The 22178-nt window shown below is 41.0% G+C and overlaps 1 protein-coding gene across 9 annotated transcripts in view; it reads left to right on the top strand.

Moving 5' to 3' along the window:
* The window catches only part of SYTL2 (synaptotagmin like 2), a 108247-nt gene that overhangs the window by 58602 nt on the left and 27467 nt on the right, over nt 1-22178 (top strand). For 4 of the 9 annotated variants that reach the window (XM_090265777.1, XM_090265778.1, XM_090265782.1 and 1 more), the window contains exons 4-8: nt 1615-1750; nt 11865-11946; nt 13622-13736; nt 15070-15873; nt 19111-19179. In XM_090265777.1, the coding sequence (XP_090121903.1) occupies nt 1615-1750; nt 11865-11946; nt 13622-13736; nt 15070-15873; nt 19111-19179 (1206 nt within the window). Of the gene's footprint in view, nt 1-1614; nt 1751-11864; nt 11947-13621; nt 13737-15069; nt 15874-19110; nt 19180-19893; nt 21160-22178 lie in introns of those variants that run through there. The other 5 variants (XM_090265780.1, XM_090265781.1, XM_090265783.1 and 2 more) reach the window with 2 other exon arrangements.

Here is a 22178-nt window from a genome sequence, read left to right on the forward strand (position 1 = left end):
TGCCCTGACTGGGGTTTGAACCCACAGCCTTTTGGTGTATAGGACGATGCTTCAACCAACTGAGCCAACCGGGCCAGGGCCATCTCCTTTTTCTTTTCTTTTCTTTTTTTTTCATGCTGAAGATTCAGAACCTTTTCTCCTGAATAGGCTGAAGAACTTAGAGATTAGCCTCTCTGTTCAATTACCTTGACATCTGATACTTCTTTAATCAACCAAGTATTTGAGGGCTTTTTAAGAATTCTGTTGAGTTCATTAAATATTTCCCTGGTGCCTTCTCTCTAACTGTGGACTAGTCAGTGTAAATCTTTATCCCCGAGAACAGCTCCTGCATAGATCCAGCCTGTATTCGATAAGGAAAATAACTATCACCTTTTAACTATCACCTTTTGAGAATCTAGTATATGATAGGCATTTACTCTCTCTTATTTCTAATTGTAGCAGCAATCTTGTAGGTGTTGTTATCCCCATTCTATGTGTGGGGCATTGAAAGTTCTACATGCCCAAGGTCAGATAGCTGGCAAATGGCAGAGCTGGACTTTCAGTTTTTCTGAAAGAAAGAGCCACACTCCTTGCCTGCTTAGTATGTGCCATGCGTTGCTCACAGGCCTCTTAATTTTAAAAATCATCCAGATCTTCAGAAATCTTGAGGGATATAGGTTAGTACTGTAGACTCCATTTTGCAATTGAAAAAAACTAAGCTTATAATATAAAGAGACTTGTGGGGAATACCACCCTGGAATGTGAGTATATATGAAAATTGGGAGCCCTTATATTGCTTCATATTCTTAACACTGATGAAAGTATTCTCGGTGCTTAATGGTTATGTGACCTTAGGTCAGTTTCTAGAACGCTGTGATCCTCAATTTTCAAATCTGCATACTTGGAAAGTCATTTCCTCCTCATAGGATAACACAAGCAAAGAACTCAGCTCTGTGCATGGCACTGTCTTCACTCCGTTGATGCTCATTATCTGAGAGGTAGAGGTAAAGAGCCCTGGGTATTCAGAGGCAAAAGAGGTTATTTCCTGAACAGGGAGCACAGAGGTTTTGTGGGGTCCTGGCATCTCAACTGGGTATTAAGGAATGTGTAAAATTTGGATGTGTAGAGACTGGGGCGAGGAGAAGGCAGTAGAGGGGGACATTCTAGACCGAAAGCATTTGTTCCTCTTAGTATCCCAGAACTCAGCCTTGAGTCAGGCACATTATAAATGTTCAGTCAAGGCTTGGTAACAATGGTGCATCTGTTCCAATGAGGGCTCCCTTTCCTCAGTGTCTCCTGGCCTTACATATCCAGTCCTGACTCTATTCAGATTCACCTAGAGGTAGTCAGAATTTTGCTTCAGTTGTCTCTGGAGTTACTTGCAGATTGTTCTGGAAGGACTTTGCTGGATGGGGTAAGCTAACATTGGAGGAATCTAATGACTTCTCTTGCAAATATAATTCTGATCTCTAACACTCAGATACACTAGTGATTGCCTTGGCATTCAGGGAAGGCCTGAAGTTCAGGAAGGCCTGAAGTTCAGGTTCCAGCGTTCAGTGATAAGAGCCAATATGCGAGTTTGTAGGTCACAGAGGTGAGAGATAACCTTCCTGTCTTTATTGTTTCCTGTTTCAGCTGAGCAGAGTGAGGACAGAGAAAACGGGGCAAAGGACAGCTGGGTGAATAATGTCAACAAAGATGCTTTCCTTTCCCCAGAGCTAGCCGGAGTTGTAGAAGAGCCAGAAGAAGATGTTGGACCAGCAAGCCCCAGGTGAGACAGCGCTCACAGGGAGAACGGCTGCGTGTGGGATTCATGGCTTGGTGTGCTGTGCGGGCAGAAGAGCAGGTTGTTGTGCCGATGCTGGACTGTCCTCATGGGCATGGAGAGGGGGCATGTCTGAGGAAATTCTGGGCCCTGGTGTAAACAAAGCCTGGGTGGTAGTGTTCCCCAGCTTCCAAAATGTCTAACAAATCTGAATATTAAGTAAAATTAAAATATTAAGTGGTGATTTCTTTTAGCACCAACAATAGTTGTTTTTCACTTGTACTAAGGATTTTTCCTTAGGGTAGAATGAAGAGGTGCTCTAAAATGAATATCGGGAATGAGTCACTTCAGGGAAGAGATGAATTATGATCAAATTATACAGCCTGGTATAATGGAAGAAGCTCAAGCATGGGAACCAGGCAGACACGAATTCAAATCCTGAATATGCTACTTATTATCCATTTGACCATGGGCAAGTCATTTAACCATTTTGAGTCTCTTTTCGTAACTACGGCTAGGAATGATAATATATACCAGGAAAGACTATGATGAGAATTAGTGATAATGGATGTAGAATACCTGGCTTCTTAAGGATGTACATTGTTCTTAATGTTTCAGTCTTGATTTTTGGTGTTTTAGCATACATGTTGTCATCTGGCTGATGTGGCTACAATGCCACACACCTTTTGAGCCATGATAATTACCTTTTAGGCATTTAAGGTTTTTCCTATTGGTGTTCATCCCTTGGAGGTATAATTGTTACCCTTTGGTGGGAGGGCAGTTCCACATTATCTCTAGCTCCTCAGTGAAGACAGTTCACTTCAGAGTCTCCAAATGGGATGAAGTTGATGAATTTGCTGGTAAGACTCACTGAGTCAGGTGGTATCCAAAGCATAGTAGATGCTCAAGAAATGGAAGTGTGGGCTCTCACATACACCTATTTCAAGAAGCTCAGGAAAGGGTGTGAAGAATACCCTACTCCTTTCCTCTTGGTGACTCTCCATTTAACAGCTGCCTGCAATCCCTCTCATGGGATTGCCTTCCTTCCATAGAGAAAGATAAGACCTTAAATAATAGACACTCTGAGAGTGAGAACACGGTCATCTAAATAAACCACCAAGGAGCTGAGAGCAGTTCCTAAGAGCTGGGTTTGATGGGGGTGGAGGGATGCCAGAGCACTAAGGGAAGAGGGTACAAGCACCACAGAAGGAGAAAATTTTGGAGTTTCAGAGACAAACTTAGCTCATTGCACAGTTTTGTGCAAGTCCAAGTTTTGCATAGGTCAGACTCCCTGTCCTTCTCCTAGGAGCTCATTTCATCTCAAAGGACCTGAGAAACAGAGGGTTCACTGCCTGATAGCCTCTCATTTTCCTTATGACCCCTTGTGGGCTGGTGGGTATCACCCTCCTCTTCCTTAGTTTGAGGCTATCAGGTTTCCAAAATTTGTGTCTGCATTGTTTTCTGCATTCCTTGTATGACCTTTAGGGTCTTGTGACTCTTTTGGGTCTCATTGGTAAATAAGAACAGAGCTGCCTCACTAAGATGCTATGAGATGAAATGCAGTGAGGTGTGGGAACCACACCTTTTCTCAGGAAGAAAGAAAATTGGCAATTTCCAAGTGGATTTATAATTATGTTACTATAACATAGATGAGCTATGGTAGGGAAAGCAAGAATAAGAATGTTAGAGCTACCCAGCATGCTTTGCTTATCACATGGTGTGGGTGGTAGTCACCCAGAATTGGAGGCAGAACTGTTGTTTACTTCCTCCTTTCCTTGTCAGAAACCACTGTATCAGGTTCCTGCAGTGTCTCTCCCCTATAATTTAACCTTTGGGAACTGGGTGTGGCAAGTGTATTTTGAGGATTTTACTTTTAGACTAAGTGAACTTCAATAGAATGACTCAATGCCTGTCAATATTTTCTTAGCCAGAAGTCAGAAAGTGTGACACAACAGTGACTGGATACTGTAGTTTCTGAAGGAGGTTTTCTAATGGTCTCTGTGGCTAGATTCCTTCTTTCTGTTGGGGGTGCAGCTCTGTGGGGGTTTTGCGTGGGAGGACTGAAAACACTGTGGGTACCAAGCATGTGCTCAACCACTGGAAGCTACCTGTGTTCTTCTGGAACTCACCTGTCTTTGCACCTGGCACACCAGGAAGCAGGGAGAGGCTTGGTGAACAGAGTAGCAGAGAACAAGAAAACTCCAAATGCTCACAGTTCTAGCCCTGGTGAATGACCTTCAGCAGGGCTGTGTTGGCTAGACTCTGGGCAGTGTTGGCACAATCCATGGTAAAGAACCAGTGTTTTGGTTTTGTTAGAAAATGGCATTTCTAATTTTCACAGCATACTCTCCATTTCTGTACTTATCTCATTGTGAATAGTAACAGACAATTCACAACTGGCACTGGTCCATGAACCACACCTTGATGGCATGTCATGCCCCCCTCCCCCCGTTATTGTAGAACATGTACATAAACTGCAGGACTGAGCCAAGGTGGGGAGTACAGAGTGAAAATATGAGGCACTCTCTTCCTATGGTCAGGACCCTGTCCATAAGTGAGGTGTAATGTGTCCTGACTTAGAGAGGTAGGCCTGTTCTGGGATGAGAAGCCCCTTCTTTGTTACTTATGATGACATGTTCTGTAACACAAGTTTGGGTCTCCGGGAAACACTGAGTCTAGCAGCCTCTCTACTGAGCAGGGCAACTGGTACTTCTTTGGTCTGAAGGAGCCTAGAAGGGGACTGACCTTTTAGTTTCTCATCTCTTACCTTTAAGACCATCTCTCTGAAGACTGCTCCCTCTGGTAGCTTATTTTGTCTTAGCTCTGTGGCCACAGACAGGGCCAGCCCAAGGCCTCTAAAAAGAAATAAATAGTTTCTTCAGAGTGCTGCAAGCTTCCTAGTTCTTTCCCCCTTTTGGTTCCTCCTCTCACATCCTTTCTGTTTCACATCCCTCAGTTGCCTGGCAGCCTCTTTTCTCCTTTGAAGGGATCTAACATGCATTCCGCTGTGAGTAATATTTGACTTTTCAGTAATGTCAGCCTATCTGGATGGAAGTTTTGAGCTTCTTTTCTGATGAATCGATCTATGGACAGTGCATTTGATCTTCTGTCCTTGGACAGAAGTGACGTAACCATCTCATTTCCTGGAGGCCTGCCCCAGAGAGTCATTTATATTGAGCTCTTACAAGAATCTTTCTTAATCCTATAGGGTCTTGGATTTTTACGCAAGTCAGTTGTGGTAGGAATAGTTTCACTGTATCCCAGTGCCTTATATTTGGATGAGGATATTTGTGTTAGATAAATTTGTAGGATGAAGTATGGTAGCACCAAAGAAGTAATATTTGGCTTTAAAAGAAGACTAATTTGAAAGACTTCGTACAGCGTATTTCCTAATTTTGTTCCCTGGAGTTATCCGTGAGCCATTTCCTCACTTGTTTATTCACATGTTCAAGCTTCATTGAGTGTAAGATACGCAGGCACAGTGCTGGGCACTGGGGATGAGTTGCTGCATTAGCTTCCAAGAAGCTCACAGTCCAAAGGGAGGACGCAGCAGCGACAGAAAACCTGGGAAGAAAATCACTTCTGATTGCTTCTAATTCTAGACACTGTTGATATTTAAGCTGGAAAATACCTCAGAAGAAAGTATATGATATGTGCTGTTATATTTCACTGTTTTAGAGAGAAAGGCTAGTTAAGGTGAAAAAGCTTTTTTAAACTTTGAAAGTTGGAGCGCTTTCTGCCTGGACATAGAAATGAATGGAGTATCTGGCTGCCTGTGTGGTGTGATTTTAAAATTCTGTAAAGCCCTACCTCTTCCATATGAGTCCCTCCCACAGAATCTAACATTATTATTATTTTTTAAGCTAAGTCTTCAAAGACTTGCATTAAAATGCAACACTTTTAGAAGGGGAGTCCTAATGCCAATGTCACAGTCTAATATTTTAATAATCCTCTTAATGAAGGAAACAGTTTTGTCCAGTATTGCAGAGAGTTTTTAAGAGTGCCCAAGGGAAGAAATTACAGAGCATAGGGTGTAGAACTTGGCATGCTTTATAGTTTAAAAAGCTCACCTTGTGGAATATATTGAATATCTTTTATATGCAAGTCAGTCTACTACCCTCTGAGAGGGATTCTAAGACAAAAAAGACACAGTATCTGGCTATAAAGAGACTATGTGCTCTTAGGAAAATTAATGCATCCGTATAAGAATATCTGATCATAGGATAACAGATAGAGCCGGGCAGAATTCCCAATCCAAAATATCAATAAAATGTGCTGTAAGATTTGCGACAAGAAAACCCACTTCCAGCTGGGCTGACATAGGAACAGCGTCACAAAGGAGGTGAGGTTTGGATGGGCTTGAAGATGAAACTGAAGATTTGGCAAAGAGAACAGAATAAACACTTGAAGGAGGAGCTGGGAGATAGGTTGTGTGGAGACAGCATAGACAGTGAGGTTTGGGGACAGTGAGTATGTAGATCGCTTTGTTTGGCATGATCGGTCAACAGAAGGAGTGGGAAGGTATATTGAGGAGATGGTAGAACATCTCCATTTCCTTTCTGGGGAATTCAGACTTTATTCCACAGGCCTTGAGGATCCAGAGAAAGGTAATAAGCAGAAGAGGGACAGGGTCTACAATGTGTTTTAGACCATTGCAGCTTAGTGGTGGAATGCTGAATGGTTTAGGGGAGTGGAGCTCTAGAGTCAGGAGGTCAGATATGAGGTTAATACACAGGTGGACAGGAAGTGACAGTTGTAAGAGTCACTAGGAAGACTCACCCAGACTTTACTTCAGTCCTCTGGCCATAAACCACCACTTTACTAATGCCAGAAATAGGCAGTATAGCCTAACCACCATGATAACTGTCTTTGGAGTCAGAGTCAGACACGCTTGGTTCAAATCCCCAACTCTTTCACAACTAATTTTGTGACATCGAGCAAGTGATTTAACCTGTCCTGGCCTAAGTTTTCTCACAAATAAAATGAGGTGAAGGATATATACCTAATAAAGATGTTGCAAAGACCAATTGAGAATAAGATGATTACTGTACTGATGGTTGCCCAATAAAAGAGACAGGCAAACAAAACATGGTTGTAGTCCTCGAGAGAAGCAAAACCAGAGCTTAATCTAGGAAATAGCTGTATTTTCAGAGACAGAGCTTGAGGCATAAGATTCTCGTTATATATTTTTTACATTAAGCAGACTTGTGAACTGTAGCTAACCAGGTACCCCACTCTCATCCCACTTCCCCCTGTCTCAACTACAGGGTAATCCAGTGAATTCTGTGTGTTTCTGGTATTTTAGTGTCTGACCATGTGTTCTGAATGCCTCATTTCTTCCACTCTTTTGCTTTCTGAATATCAGGACAAAGACACTTTGTTTAAAACCTAAATAATGTGGCTCATTGTAGTTTGACAAATAAAATGGATTTAAAAAGTAAAACAAGCCCTGGCTGGTGCGGCTCAGTGCATTGAGTGCCAGCCTGTGAATCAAAGGCTTGCTGATTTGATTCCCAGTCAGGGAACATGCCTGGGTTGTGGGTCAGGTCCCCAGTTGGGGGTGTGTGAGAGGCAACCACACACTGATGTTTCTCTCTCTCTTTTTCTCCTTCCCTTCCTCTCTCTCTAAAAATAAATAAGTAAAATCTTAAAAAAATAATACAAAAAGTAGTCCCTTGCTATATTGCGGTTCACTTATTGTGGCCTCATTGTATCATAGGATTTTTAAAAATATTATATTTAATTATTTATTGCGGGTTTTTCACTATGTCGCAGGATTTTGTGGTACTGTATACATATGTTGGTTTTTTTTTGTTTTTTTTGAGGTTTTAAATTTTATTTATTTTTTTAATATGCCTTATTGTTTGTTATTACAGTTGTCCCAATTTCTTTTCCCTTTGTTCCCCTCCACCAGTGACCCCCCTCCCTCCAGTTGTCCCTGCACCCTTAGTCCATGCCCATTGGTTGTGCATGTAGTTCTTCTCAACATCTTCCTATCTACTCCACTCCCTCCTACTGTGCTTCTTAATTCCTGTATTATCTCCCTCCCTTTCCCCCTTTCCCCTCTGCACTGAACTCCCCCCAAAATGTCCCCCATACCTATAATTCTTTTCCCACTCTCGTTGCCTAGTTAGTCTGCCTTTGTTTTGATTCCCTAGCTTCTGTTGTTGGTTGTTGTGATGCAGTTTTCATTTTAATGTTCATAGTTTTGATCCTCCTTCTCCTAAACAAGTCTCTTTAACATTTCATGAACAGTGGTTTGGATCTGATGAACTCCTTCAGTTTTACTTTGTCCTGGAAGCACTTTTTCTGCCCTTCTATTCTGAATGACAGCTTCGCTGGATAGAGTAATCATGGTTGTAGGTTTTTGTTTTTCATTACTTTGAATATTTCTTGGCAGTCCCTCTTGCCTGCAGAATTTCTTTTGAGAAATCAGCTGATAGTCTTATTGGGACCATTTTCTATGTAATTCTCTTCCTCTCTCCTGCTGCTTTTAAGATTCTCTCTTTATCCTTAATTTTTGACATTTTGATTATAATGTGTCTTGAGTGTGGTTCTCCCTGGGTCCAGTTTTCCTGGAACTTTCTGTGCTTCCTGGACCTGTAAGTCTATTTCCTTCCCAAGTTAGGGAAGTTCTGCTTCATTATTTTTTCACATAATTTTTCAATTTCTAGTTCTTCTTCTTCACTTTCTGGCAGCCCTGTGATTTGGATGTTGGCCCTCTTATAGCTCTCCGATAAGTTTCTGAGCCTCTCCTCATTTTCCTCACTTTTTGTTTTCTCTTTCTGTACTGCTTGACTGTTCCTTCCCTATGTTCCGATTTGTTGATTTGATCCCTGGTTTTCTTTCCCTTACCACTAGTTTCATATGTGTTTTTGTTCATTTCAGCAGGACTAGACTTCATTCCTTCCCTGTCTTGTTTAAGATCTGCTGTTAGGTCTGTAAGCATTTTTTAACCAAAAGTCTGAACTGTGTTTCAGAAAGATTTCCTATCTGCTGAGCTGTTAGATTAGTTATTTGCTGTCTGGTCAGCTGCATCACTGGGATCTCTATCATGATCTGTGCCATACTGACCATTTTATGTTTACCTTTGCTTCCTGGGCAGGGCTGTCACACCTCCTACACTATAGGGGGCGGATCCCCGTGCACTCATAATAACCGGGTGGCCCGTCTCACCACGCTGTGGCATTTTCTGTGGGGTTGGGAGTCCAAGATGGATTCCTGCTATTCACTCTCCGCTGAGAGACCAGAAGCCTCCTCCTCCGTCTCCACTGCCTCTGGGCCTTATAGTCCAAGGCAATGGAGGTCTGCCTTCCCCGGCTTTGGAATCACAAGCTGACGGGTCTGGTCTGAAGCTGGGGAAACTCCCCAGGTGCTTCTCACCTCCCACTAAATATGGATGTCTGTGCTTACCGGCAACTCCTGCGGCGCACCTGAAGCCAAGCTGTATTGACTCCATCTTTCCCTTGGACCCTTCAGCTGCGAAGAGAGGGGGGTCTGCTGCATGGGCAACAGCAGACCCTCCATATCACCCTGCCCAGGCTCTGTAGCTTCAGCTTCACTGGAGAGGACACTCCAGCGTCATCGCAAGATGTCGATTCAACACGGGAGGAGACAGATACCGTGTCACTCCCGAGTTGGACTGCACCGCCATTCTCGGCAGTGCAGATAGACTCTTAAGAAGCTACACCATCATCTCTCGAGACAGACGGCTGCCGACGACGACGGCTTACCGCTGTCCTGCCTCCGTCGCTGCTGCTGCCACCGTGGACAGCACAGCTTGATCTCTCTGCCCCAGCTTGGCCTCTCCTACCTGTCTGGACGAGCACCACTTCTTTATAACTTCATATGTTGGACTTCCATTTATTTTCTGGAACTTCTGGTTATATCTGGTTTTACAGTAGTTGTATTCCTTCTTAGTTGTGGAGGGAGCCGGAGCGTGTCAGTCTAGGCCTCCATCTTGCTCGGAAGTCCTGTATACGTATGTTGTTAAAGTTACGTAGGTTTAAGAGTGTAGAATAAGTGTAAGGTTCCTACTTCACGGGAGGTCTGGAACATAATACCTGCGATAAGTGTGGGAACACTGTAATAATAAATAAAAGCATGGTCACCTTTCTGCTGGTGCCTTCCTTGCCACTGGCTTAGCGCCTTCATTTGTTCAGTCATTCACCAGTTGTGTACCAGACACTGTACAAGGCATTACTGGGATATAAAGATAGTCAAGATACTATTGAGGGATCTTCCAGTTTACTATGGGCAGTAAGATGTGTGTACACAATGTGAGGTTACAGAATAGACATGAAATACATAGCTGGGTAGAGTTTAGTAAGAGAGAGACTGGTTTCATCTCTGGGAAGGAGGGGGCAACACGATGTGCAATATGGGCACTCAGGGCTGGATTTCTGTAGAACAGAAAAAGGAGAAATAGAGATTCCACTTATCCTTTATTTTTGGTGAGCGGGGAGGGGAAAGGAGGAATAGGACAGGAGAAGATGGGAGTTCCGTGGAGACCCCTGAACATCAGCACTTGGCTCAAATCCTCTGATTATTATGTGACTGCTTTCTTGACTAAGCGAGATGATACAAAACAGTCTGGGAAACTGAGCCCAGCATCTTCTATAAGGTTCATCATATCACTCACTGGCTTCTTAAAATGACATTCAAGAGAAATTGCTTTCTATTCCTGAGCTATTGTTTGTTTTTATTGTATGGACACTGTGAGCTCTATCAGTGACCAGTCTTGTTTCTTCACATTGGCTGCTAGATAACTTGATTCAAGCTTGTGCTCACCTGTTGCACAAATAGCCTCCTGTAATGTGTTTTTCTATTAGCCTTAATTCTGGCTCCATGATAAGTTCTTACTCTTGTTTCTTTCCCTTTCCCTCACATCCATATGATCAGGCTGTATTTTATATACATCTACCTCATCTCCTATAGCTCCTGGAGCAGTGAGGAGGGTAACAAAAGGAAGAATGGCTTCCTGGAAATTTCAGCCTGTTTCTGGGACTAACTCTGCACAAAAAATGATAGTTGAAGTGCAGAGGGAAAGAAAGGAAATGAAGCTGCAGGAACATCTAGCCCATGATCAAGACAATAATCTTGGGCCAGGCTTTGTAGCCCTGGGGAAAGTTACTCTTCTCAGCCTCCATGGTGGAAAGCCAGAACTCTCTGAGGTATTTTCCATATTCTTGACTCTGATGCCACTGAGAGAACTGGTGGAGTTTAATACAGCATCATGGTTTGTGGTTTGGCCAATAGTGACCTCACCTCTTATGCCCAAGGAGAGGCCACTGGAACAGGAAGTCTGAGAAGGTGGTTTTTTTCCTCATCCAGAGCCACTGTGACCCTCCTTTGCCCTTCTTACTCAATAGCCACGGGAGTGGCTTTCCAGGGAGCCTGCTCAAGTCACTTTTCTCCATTCACTCTCACTGTACTTTCCCTCTGGGTGTGTCCAGTCCTTGCAGTAGGAAATCATGGTCTAAGCCATCTCTAGGCTTCTAACCTCTCACCATCTTCTGGATGCTTATGTCCTTCTTGTATATGAACAAGAACTCACCTGGCCAGCCTGGAGAGTTTTGCTGAAAGTTCTCAGTAAGTTGCCCAAATCCTCCAGCCTTCCTGCACAGAATCTCTTAGATCCACTGTTTCTTCTGTTCCTTTGTTGAGCCACTTGTTTCATCTGAATCTCCTCTCTGGTGCTTGCTACCTGAGTGAGAGTAAGCACTGCCATTCTGGCCCTGGCCTATAGAATGAGGCCCTAAAACTCTCCGGAGCTGTATTTCAGCAACAACGTTCCCCCCTTGAGATCACTTGCTCACTTCTCTATGTATCTGATGTTAGCTTCTGACTTTGAGACAAGTTCATTTCTACAAATTTAAGTTGTAAACCCCTTGTGTGCCTGGTACCATGATATAACTTCGGGGCTTCTGGTGGATTGTTTTTTTCTTGTCTCATGCTGACCTTTCATTTCTGCTCTGATATTTCCTTTGCTTCGCTGCTTAATCATTTCTAGGCTCAACTCCCTTTCCCTCCCTGTCTTAATAACGTATGGCTTCAGAGGCTTGATTTATGCTTCCCCAAAGTGTGAGGTTTTCTTCTCTGAATTATCGTTTCTTTTCAGTTCCAGCGTGGTCAGTCCGGCTTCCACCGTGATTGATATGTCCCTGGAAAACTCCAGGAGCTCGGCTGTGTCTCCAGCTAAGGTAGGCTGGCTCAGGCTTTGAAAAATCTCATTTTGGACAAGAATTTCATTTTCCTCATTTTATCAAAGCACCATGCAATAAAGAAGATTTTGTAGTACTTTTTTGTACTAAATTACTATTTAATGTCAGAAGTCACTCGTGTGATGAGAAAGTTGATGAATACCATGTTATTGGTATATCATGCTGAAGACCCACATTTCTTACCCTGGAGAAGAAAAAGTCTGAAGCTATTTGGGGCTGCTGCTTTTAAGCTTACAGAATGTGGTTTGTTATCATAGCTTCCTGACTCTTCGAGGTCTGCTTGGAGGAGGGAATTGCCAATTTATGAAACTATAGACAGTCAACATTGATATTTAATCTTATATTAATTTAAAAACTCTTGTTTACTGATATCCTTTCTTCATTAGGATTGATAATCATAATAGTGACTATGAATACTTGATAAGTGTCTTTTAAATCCTTATAGAAAAGGTCAGTTACAATTATACTTAGTACAGGTTTGATCCAGCACCATGAGAGTCTCATTAGTAGAAAGAGCACTGGTAGGGAATCTGTCCTTATCAGCGTCTCAGGTTTATCTTGACCTTAACCATCTCTTTGATATATCCAGGCCTAAGTCATCTCATCTCTATAAAATGGGAACTATAGATTTGAATGCCTGGTTCTGGTCTAACATTGTATAACTCTGGAATTGAGTATATTTTATATAACAGCTTTACGTTTCTCTGTGACATATATGAGGCCTGTCCAGAAAAAGTCCAGCCATTGTTAATATAATGAGAATGGTTTGTATAACATTGATGTAACCTGGAAGCCAAGGAGAGTGGTCTGGAATGTGCACATATGAACAATAACTTCACTGTACTAGGCAGTGGGGACCGTAGACGCTGTTGAGTGAGCATGTGTACTGTGTGGTCATTGCATTCAAAATGGCTGAGTAATAGAGCAATGAATCTGCATCAAATTTTCCGTTAAGCTTGAATATTCCTCTGCGGAAACTATTTGGATGATTCAGAAGGCTTTTGGGGACAATGAAATGAATGTAGCACAAATAAAAATGTGGCACAATACTTCAAAGATGGTCGAGAATATGTTGGAAGTGACCCATGTTCTGGAAGGCCTGCACCAAGCAGAGGACCTGAGAATGTTGAATGTGTATGGGCTGCAATGAACAAGGATTGCCAACTGACAGTGTGAGCGCTGGAAGCTGATCTGGGGGTTCCAAAACTTCTGGCTTTTTCTGAAATTAAGATTACCTTTGAAAGGGAAGGGATTTCAGATTGTTGACGAGACGCAGGAAAATACGACAGGGCAGCTGGTCGCGGGATTCTGCAGAGTGTTTTGAACAGTGGAAGAGACACTGGGAGAACTGTGTGAAGTCCCAAGGTGCCTACTTTGAAGGGGACCAAGGTGTCATTGTCCTAGGTACAATGTGTCTTGTATCTTCTACAATAAATGTGTCTATTTTTTCATAGTACATGGTTGGATACTTTCTGGACAGACCTAGTATAGTAATTCTATGCTAAACTGATTAAGCAGGACAGACATTTTTCACACATCCCAGATAGAATTTACTGGGTAAAACCATCAAATAATGGAGATAATAAGCATTTGCTAACATTGAGTTGCTGTTATGACATTTAAAATGAGTTTAATAAACAATGTTTTTCCTCAGCAAAGGAAGAATCCATTTAATAGCTGCAAGTTCCCAGAAGATCACTTATCTCAACAAACCAAGAATGAGCAGTCAGAAAATGGAAAGACTGGTTTCTTTCAGACTTCAAAAGAGGGTAAATATTATTTTTATGGGCTAGATATTTTTATCTCTGTTATCTGTAGACGAAGGGAAATTCTCAGAGTTCCTTTAACTACAATAACTTTTAAGAGAAAGTGGAAAGGTCCTGCTGGTTTTCCTATTCTGCTATGCCCATTGGTTTCCTCGGAAGGAAGGAAGAAAGCACAAATTTTAGAAGCTGGAGGTTCATACATTCCAGTCTTGGAGGTGAACTTGGAAAATTTTTTTGACCAGAGGCATTCAGTCACTCATTTAACAGCTTTTATCGGATGTCTACCATATGCAGACACAGTTCTGCTGAAAATTGAAAGTTTGCCTCAAAAGAAAAAGGCCACTTGACGACGTTATGTCCTCTCATCTGTAATCATCAGCCCACTCCCTCAGGAGCATTAGGTCAGCTTCATGAACTTTATTAATTTAAGTTTGCCTCTTATGAAATTTTACCAATTTTCCATACCACTAAAAGGAAATGCTAGACAATTTAATCTCTTCAGAAGCAACCAAAAGAACACCCTGGCCCACTAGCTGAGTTGGTTAGAGCATTGTCCTGATACACGTAGGTTGCAGGTTCAATCCCTGATCAGGGCACATATAAGAATCAACCACTGAATGCATAAATAAGTGGAACAACAAATTGATATTTCTCTCTCTCTCTCTCTCTCTCTCAATCAATAGAAAAGTAAGAAAATTTCACAAGCATTAAAGATTGGGCAAGGGGTAGAAAATTGACAATTGAAAGTGAAGTTAGGACTTTTTTAATTAGCTTGTTTTAATATTAATATTTCTCTCCATTGGGAATACTTTGTATAGCATAACTATTATACAGAAAAATGTCACTGGAATACATTACCTTTTTAAACATTTGACAAATTAGTTTTTGTTTTAGGTACTGAGTTTCATTTTGTTTGAGTTTCTTTTTCTGGCTTCCATATATAAAATTTTTAAGTGACTTCTGTGTTTTTCCTTTGCTTCCATGAGGCATTATCTAAAATTGTTTCATTAAAAACTTTTATTGAGTATAAAATGCCACAAAATATGTATGTAAACACAGTAATCTTAAATGTATAGTGCAGTGAAGTTCATGCATATATTTTAAAAGACCTTTAATTAGTTCACTTATACTACATACTTTATTGTCTTCACTGTTTTAATACTTTCGCTAAATGTAGATTAAGCTTTTGATAAGCATTTTATTTTTTTAAATTTATTTTATTTCGGTGTTGTTTAATTACAATTTTCTCCTGTTGCTCTCCCCTGTCCTGTGATAAGTATTTTAAATTATACGTACTCTCCATTTGATGTATCACCTAATATGTTTTGATTTTCAGGTGAATTATCAGGGTCAAAAGAAAAGTCATCTATCCTGGATATTTCAAGCCAAAAGTTAGAGCAACCAGAGCAGGCCTTTCCAGGCCCTGAGAGTGGATCCCAGATCAAAGCTCCAATCCCTAAAGCCAGGAAAATGATCTACCAATCACATGATTTAAAGCAGGATGATTACCAGTCTTTTCCTAGACCAAGGACAGACTCCCTAAACGCAAAAGGGGCTCCGAGAGGGATCCTGAAGCGCAACTCCAGTTCCAGCAGTACAGACTCAGAAACTGTTCGTTTGCATCAGAACTTTGAACCCAAAAGCAAAATTGTGTCACCTGGCCTAACCATCCATGAGAGAATTTCTGAGAAGGAGCATTCTTTAGAAGATGACGCCTCCTCAAACTCCCTGGAACCAATGAAGCATGTGAGATTCTCTTCAGTGAAGGATGAACTCCCGCCGAGTCCTGGGCTAATCCATGGCCGGGAAGTGGGGGAATTCAGTGTTTTAGAATCTGACAGGCTGAAGAATGGAACAGAAGATGTCAGGGATGTGGATGAGTTTTGGAAGAACCCTAAGTCTTCCCAGTACAGAGAGCCTTTGCCTTCACATCAATCAGACTCAAGCCCAAGTGCATTAAAAAAGGAAAAACATCAGCCAAAGACTTCTGGTTCTTTTCCAATTCATGGGCACCCTTCTTCCTTGGAGGTTTTAACTGCAAGACCACAGTCCAGTGAGAACTCACCCACCATCAATGACCACAAAGCTAAGTCATCAGAATTATCACGGCTTGACTCAGAATTGTCCAAAAGCCCTGCTGGTAAGAGAGTTGTCACTATCAGGCTCTAAGCACTAAGCCAGAGGGCTTGGAATGGCTAGGCCAGGCCCCCTGGTGGAAGCTGCACTCAGCCTCCTAGCCATTCCCACTGAATTCAGACAGATGCCACTGAGGAATGCTTATACCCCTTAATGGGTCTGCAGGTTTTCCTCAATTCCCCAAAATTAAAAGAATCTGGATAGCACAGATTCTGGCCCATTATGCTTTAACCTAAAAATGTAATCATAGCAATTATTTAAAGGAAATGCCATGTTTTGAGTTATATCAAGGTGTTTATACAGAGCAAGAATTAAAGATATGCTAATAACCTTTTTATGGAATAAATATATTATTACCTATCTAATTCAACTTTGTCAATTACCATTTAAGCAAACTTTGGTTTCTCCTTTAATCTCAAGAGAACCCTCACTGCCTTATCCCAAAGCATGGGGATTGAGACTTTGAGTACTTATTTTGGCCTACGTAGGGCTTCTAGCCTTTGTTTTTAGCCTTTGAAAGCTCTGCAGGAACTTTCTCTTCCAGCTGGTGTGAGTTGAGAGGCAATAAGAACGCTGCTTTTTCCTGCCAAACAGCTAACTAGCTCTCTCTCGAAGATTCTACAACTCTCAGGGGATGCCTCAAACTGCTTTCCCATACTTAAGTGATTACTTCATAATTCTTATGTTTTAAAAAACAGAAACAATGGTGAAAATCATTTCGTGTACTCTTGCCCACCTTCTGTAAGTCTTCATCCAACCCTATGATTATCTCTTTATCAAGAATACTTACAGTAGCAGCAGTCGAGTTTCTAATTCATTGGCTCTCTCTCTTATTTGTCAGTATTAAGTTAACCCTGAGTCAATTTTGCTCAGCTCTACAGTTTCATACTTGTTCAGATCAACCTCCTTTTTAAAGGACAAAGCATTTTCACCACCCCTCCCCTGGACATTTAAAATCATTTGACAAGAACACAATATTTTTTAAAAATTAAAAATCAGCAGATGCTTCCTCAAGAAATAAAGGAACTCATATTAAAGGAAATTATTAAAATTTGAGTAAATGTTAGCAAATAATTGGATGATTCTTACTTAAATGTTTATTTAAAAGATGATGGATGTTTCTTTGGTCATATATTCCATAGAAAAAAACTGGCAAACCCTTACTGCTTTTCAGACTACACCTGCTTTTAAAGAATATCTTTGAAATTTTGTATTAACTAGTTATTTGTGCTTTCTTATTTTTAAATTGCAACTGACCATGAACATTGGGAGGAAGGCATCATCAGCTGTGTCCATGTTGATCGACAGTCAGGCCTTCTGGCCTCAGAGCCTGTAAACAAAGTTCTGCATGCTTATTAACACCCTGCTTTTTTTCTGCTTACCACAAAAATATAAAGTAAAAAAAATGGAGCATAAAGAGAAAATTAGGATGAAAACAAAAGGTAAAATTTCTTTGAATTATAAGGGTTTGACTTTAGCTCTGAACTTCAGAATAGTCAATATCACACTCATCTGGAAAAAACACAAAACAAAAGAATTCCTTAAAGACAACAAAACATTACCTGGCACCCAAGTTTTAAAATAACAGTGCTTATTTTTAAAGTAATAAACTTTAATTATTATACTTGATCTTAACCAAAAGGCCAAGAAATGACAAAACTTTCATTATTAAACATCTGAAAAGAAGCAATGCCCTCAGATGCATTGAGCCAACAGCTGATAAATGGTGCTATACCTCAACAGTTAAAATATGAGGGATTTAGGGATGAAGGATGGAAGTAAAAAGAAATGCACACAAAGGAAAACAAATATCTGTGATGTCATTATCCAGCATTAACCATTGCTAGCATTTAATTGTAGAGTCTTTCAGTGATTTTTAGGCATGAAAATAATTTAAAATTATGTTTGTCCTGCCTGGACTTCTTTTTTCAGTAACAGTATATTACGAACACATTTTCATTGTTGAGTAGTTTTCTGTTAAACAGACTAACAGAATTCTTATAGATTTCTCAAAGAAATTTCACAATTATCACATGTATTTAATAGTGCAAAATGTAGATAAGGAAGGAAACCAATGTCTACTATGTGCCAATTATTGTATGAGTTTGTTGTTTTCATATTTGACCAGAGTTGATGAATAAGATTAGATTGAATTTTATTTACTAATATGTCCTCCAGTGCATTTAACATATAGCTGACTTCATAAAAATTTAGCTCACATAGATTTCAGGAACATATATCATATAGCTTAGCATTTCTAAAGAAGAGGGAGACATGCTGAAACACTTGAATCTTAACTAAAGTGGAAGAATGTCGGAGTTCCCTTATCTAAACAGACCCTGTGCCCTGTGATTGAAGCTCAGAAAGGATTTTCTTTACTTTCTTGATGGCCTAGAAAGGATTGAAATATTCTTCTCTAGCCTCCTAGCCATTGGTTAGCCAATGTGTAGTAGAAATCACATTCTCCATGAGTCCTCATTTTAGTTTATTTGGCTCATAGAAACTACTTCTAAGTCATAAATTATAGGAGGGAAATTGGGGATAATGAAGGAGCTTCATGAGATCATAGTACTAAAACTCCAGTATGCAAGATAGCCTCTGGAACAGCTGTTAGTAAAGATTCCTGGACCCTATCTTCAGAGATTCTGGTTTAATAGATCAGGAGTCTGGCACAGGAATGCAAATATCCTCATTGTTTCATTCTGATATTCTGTAGGGAACTCCTTGTTTCATCTTCCTTAAAAGTTGTTTTGCCAGCTTCTAAAATCAGGATCCTACATCTGTGTTCCTCAGACTTGGGTTATAAACCCTCAAGGATTTATGAGTGTTCCAGTGGGTGGGTGAAGTCATAAAATCAACATGGTGTATCTTTCCAGAGGTCCAACTTATGCAAAGATTTGAGAATGAGAGAAAATTATACATAAAATGTAACATGGAGCAGAATATAAAATTTGCATGAATTTAAAAAATAAACCAAAGAATTAAAAGTAATTTCCCAATATGGTATGCACCCCATATTTGCAGGTGTCTACATTTACCTTCCTTTACTATCCTAGGGCATCTTTGGTAGAATATCTTAATTAGGATGGTTTGTTTTATAATACCTGAAAAATGCTGATATAAAAGCTAATGGTGTGGAACATGTCAATACAAGGTGCCTTTTTAATGATAATTGAATGATTGAACAATAATTCTTTAAGCATTCTCTCTTCTTATTTAGAAAAGCATTTCTGTATTGCAGATGAACTGTCTCGGGTTGAGCCTGAGCCTTCTCATGTGCCAGACTGCACTTCTAGAAACCACCAGCAAGGTAAGCCTCCTCCTCTCAAGGCCCTAAAAGCTGAGACATCCTCACGCTCTGGTCCACATGCCACTGAGATAAGGAAGACAACTGATGAGTCCATATCGAAAGTCCTAGACTGGTTTAACCGAAGTTCTCATTTAGATGACAATAAGTCACTTCTCCAACATCTCCAAGGAATAGAACCCAAAGAAAAAGCAGACTCAAAATCACAGATTGCCACTGCCTTGGTGACCGATGATATCAGTCTAAAAGAAAATGTTTATGAAAAAGATAGAGGAAATGCAGAGGTGAATTTTAACACTTCAAAAATTGTCAAAGAATCAAGTTTGAAAGACAACATGATGGCAGAGAGGGAGAGCAAAAGAGGAGATGCTCACATCCTGAAAGCTTCTGTAGAGACAGAGGATATTGAGTCACTCCCTGGGGCTGCCAAAAACACATCTCTTTGGAAGAAGTCTGAGGTCCAACTACAACAAGAAGCTGGTGAGGTTCCCAAGAACCAAGTGCAAAGAGAGAAATACAAAAGAGTGAGTGACAGAATATCCTTCTGGGAAGGCGAGAAAGCCGCACCTAAGTTAACTCATAAAGAACCCACATCTTCACACAGCCAGGGACAACCTTCTGCTAAAGCCTATCAGCCAGTGAAGTCCATGGACAGTTTATCTACAGGCCAGAATGATTATAACCAAGTGACTGCCAAACAAGTGGTCCTAGATGAGGATGGCCAGGCAGCTTATCTCTCCAGTTCTTATTCCTCAAAGAAACCTAAAGAGACCAGGGCCCAAATATCAGGCCCAGCCAAAAATTATCCTCCAAATGACCAATCAATTCAAGTGTCTCTGTTTCAGAAAAAGATAAACAAGCCTATAGGAAGATTCCCAGTGGCAGACAGCTTGCATTCTGGAAAAGACATCACTTTGCCAGCACTTCAGCACCCTTCAAATGTTGGGAGTGAAATGCATGCTTCTTTGGAGAAAGACAGATCTCTAATAGATAAATCAAATCCCAACTTCAAAGTCATGTCCCTAAAAGAAAGAATAGATGAACCCAATACAGAACAGGTTTATAATCACTCTCAATTTGAGAATTTGATAAAGTTTTGGGACTTCGGAGCCAACCCAAACAGTCAGGATAATGATGAGAAGAATACCATCAAAGAAAGCCAAAAAAAACCTGTGCCTTTTAATAGCCAGAAACACAAAGAATTCCATGATATCAAATCATCAGGGGAAAATACCCATGAGTTGGAGACATTTCTAAGCTCCCCAGAAGTTCCAGCAGCAGAGGAAACACAAGAATTAAGTTCAGAAGGCACACTCCAGGTGTTACCATGTGAAACCACATTTCCATTGAAACCACCCACAGAGTCTACTCATCAGCTGCTAGGAAATGAGTCATCAAAGAAAAATGTACAAAAGAATATGGAATGGTTTGTTACTCCAGTGTCTGAGAAAGAAAAGGATCCCTCAGACCAAGAGATTCAAGAATACATAGTGAAAACAAGTGTTTTGTCTAAAGACTACAAAGACACTTTTAATGTCAGCTTACAGAAGCTACTTTCAGAAGCTTCATCACCAGCCATTCAACTTTCTGGTGAAAAAGTTCGTGGAAAACAAGTGCTTGAACTGGGTGTTGCTGAAAATAGGACTTGGCCTCAAAAGGCAGATTTTCCTGATACTGAGGAAGCATCCAGTGGACCAAAGGACATCATTAATGAGCATGTAGATAAAACAGTAGCTCCTCCAAAGGTCAAACCAAACACTTTGGCTGCTAGTCTAGAAAAACTCCTAAAGGAAGGAACTGGACCTTTACCCTCTCCCTTGCAAACCAACCTGTATCCCACTACCCCTAGAATCAACTCTGAGCCTAAAGAGAGTCAAGTTTTTGAAAAAGACATAGAACGGAGTCAGAGAGAGAGAATAGCTCCTTTTCCAAAAGGGGAAGAAAGTTTGAGGAAAATGGTGCTCCCCCAGCAAACGGAAAGTGGTGAGTGCCAGCTAAATCCAGAAAACTTGTTTCAGGTGGCTGCTGCGGGTGGTTCTTACCCATTGGTTCAACCTTCCCATCTTCATGGAAAGAGTTCTTTTGGGATTGTGTCCAACTTTCCCAAAGATGTGCCTTCCTCCAGCGACACTTATCTTGCCCCTCAGGATAAGGCACTGCCTTCTCTAAGGGAGACCTCAGAGACTGTAGAAAAAGTCATTGTTCCCCCCAAACCTGCATTGAAAGAAGTCAATGTATTACAAAAGCTACTTACAGAATCTTGGTTGAGTTACCCAGTCGGGAGGGAAGTAGTTCCTGGAGAAGTAAAAGAATTTCCTGAAGGAGTACAAATAGCAGGTCGCCTCCAAAATTCTCCCAGAGTTATCCCACCATCAGCTACAATGGACATTACAGTTCCAGACAGAAAGGATTTTTATTCCTTCAACGTAGTTCCTGATAAAACTAATGAATTTGCATCTTATTTAGCTGCCTCAATGCCTCCATCAGAACAAACCCTCAGATTACTTGGTGCCACTGTTGATTGGTATAACAAAGCGTTACCTCAGGAAGTGGCAGAAATTGTGAGGGAAACAATTATTCAACCTAAATCAGAGCTCCTTGAATTCAGTGCTGGCTTAGAAAAACTACTGAAGGAAACAAATGAAACTCTTGCCTCCGAATATGAAAGTGAGACAGGTAGTAGTGAGGTGCCCAGACGAGCTGCTTCTGAATTCCATCCTGAGGAAATAAAAGAAATAGTAAAAAAGTCTGAAGCCCCATCAATAACCGAGAGTGCTTTTGATGCTGGTTTTGAGAAACTCCTTAAAGAAGCATCGGAAGCTCCCTCTGATGCACTCCAGGTGTTGGTGAAGGAAGACACTCCAGAGGAGGAGACTTCAGAGTCAGAGCAGGCCAGGTTCTTGGGCAGAACCCAAGAGGCCTCTGAAATGAAGCTTAACAGTAATGTTTTGAAATCTCAAGTCAACCAGTGCAATAGTGTGTTGAGAGAAGCTGTGACTGAT

The sequence above is a fragment of the Furipterus horrens genome, unplaced genomic scaffold (assembly GCF_987537825.1).
Source record: "Furipterus horrens unplaced genomic scaffold, mFurHor1.1.pri manual_scaffold_2, whole genome shotgun sequence".
Classification (NCBI taxonomy): Eukaryota; Metazoa; Chordata; class Mammalia; order Chiroptera; family Furipteridae; genus Furipterus; species Furipterus horrens.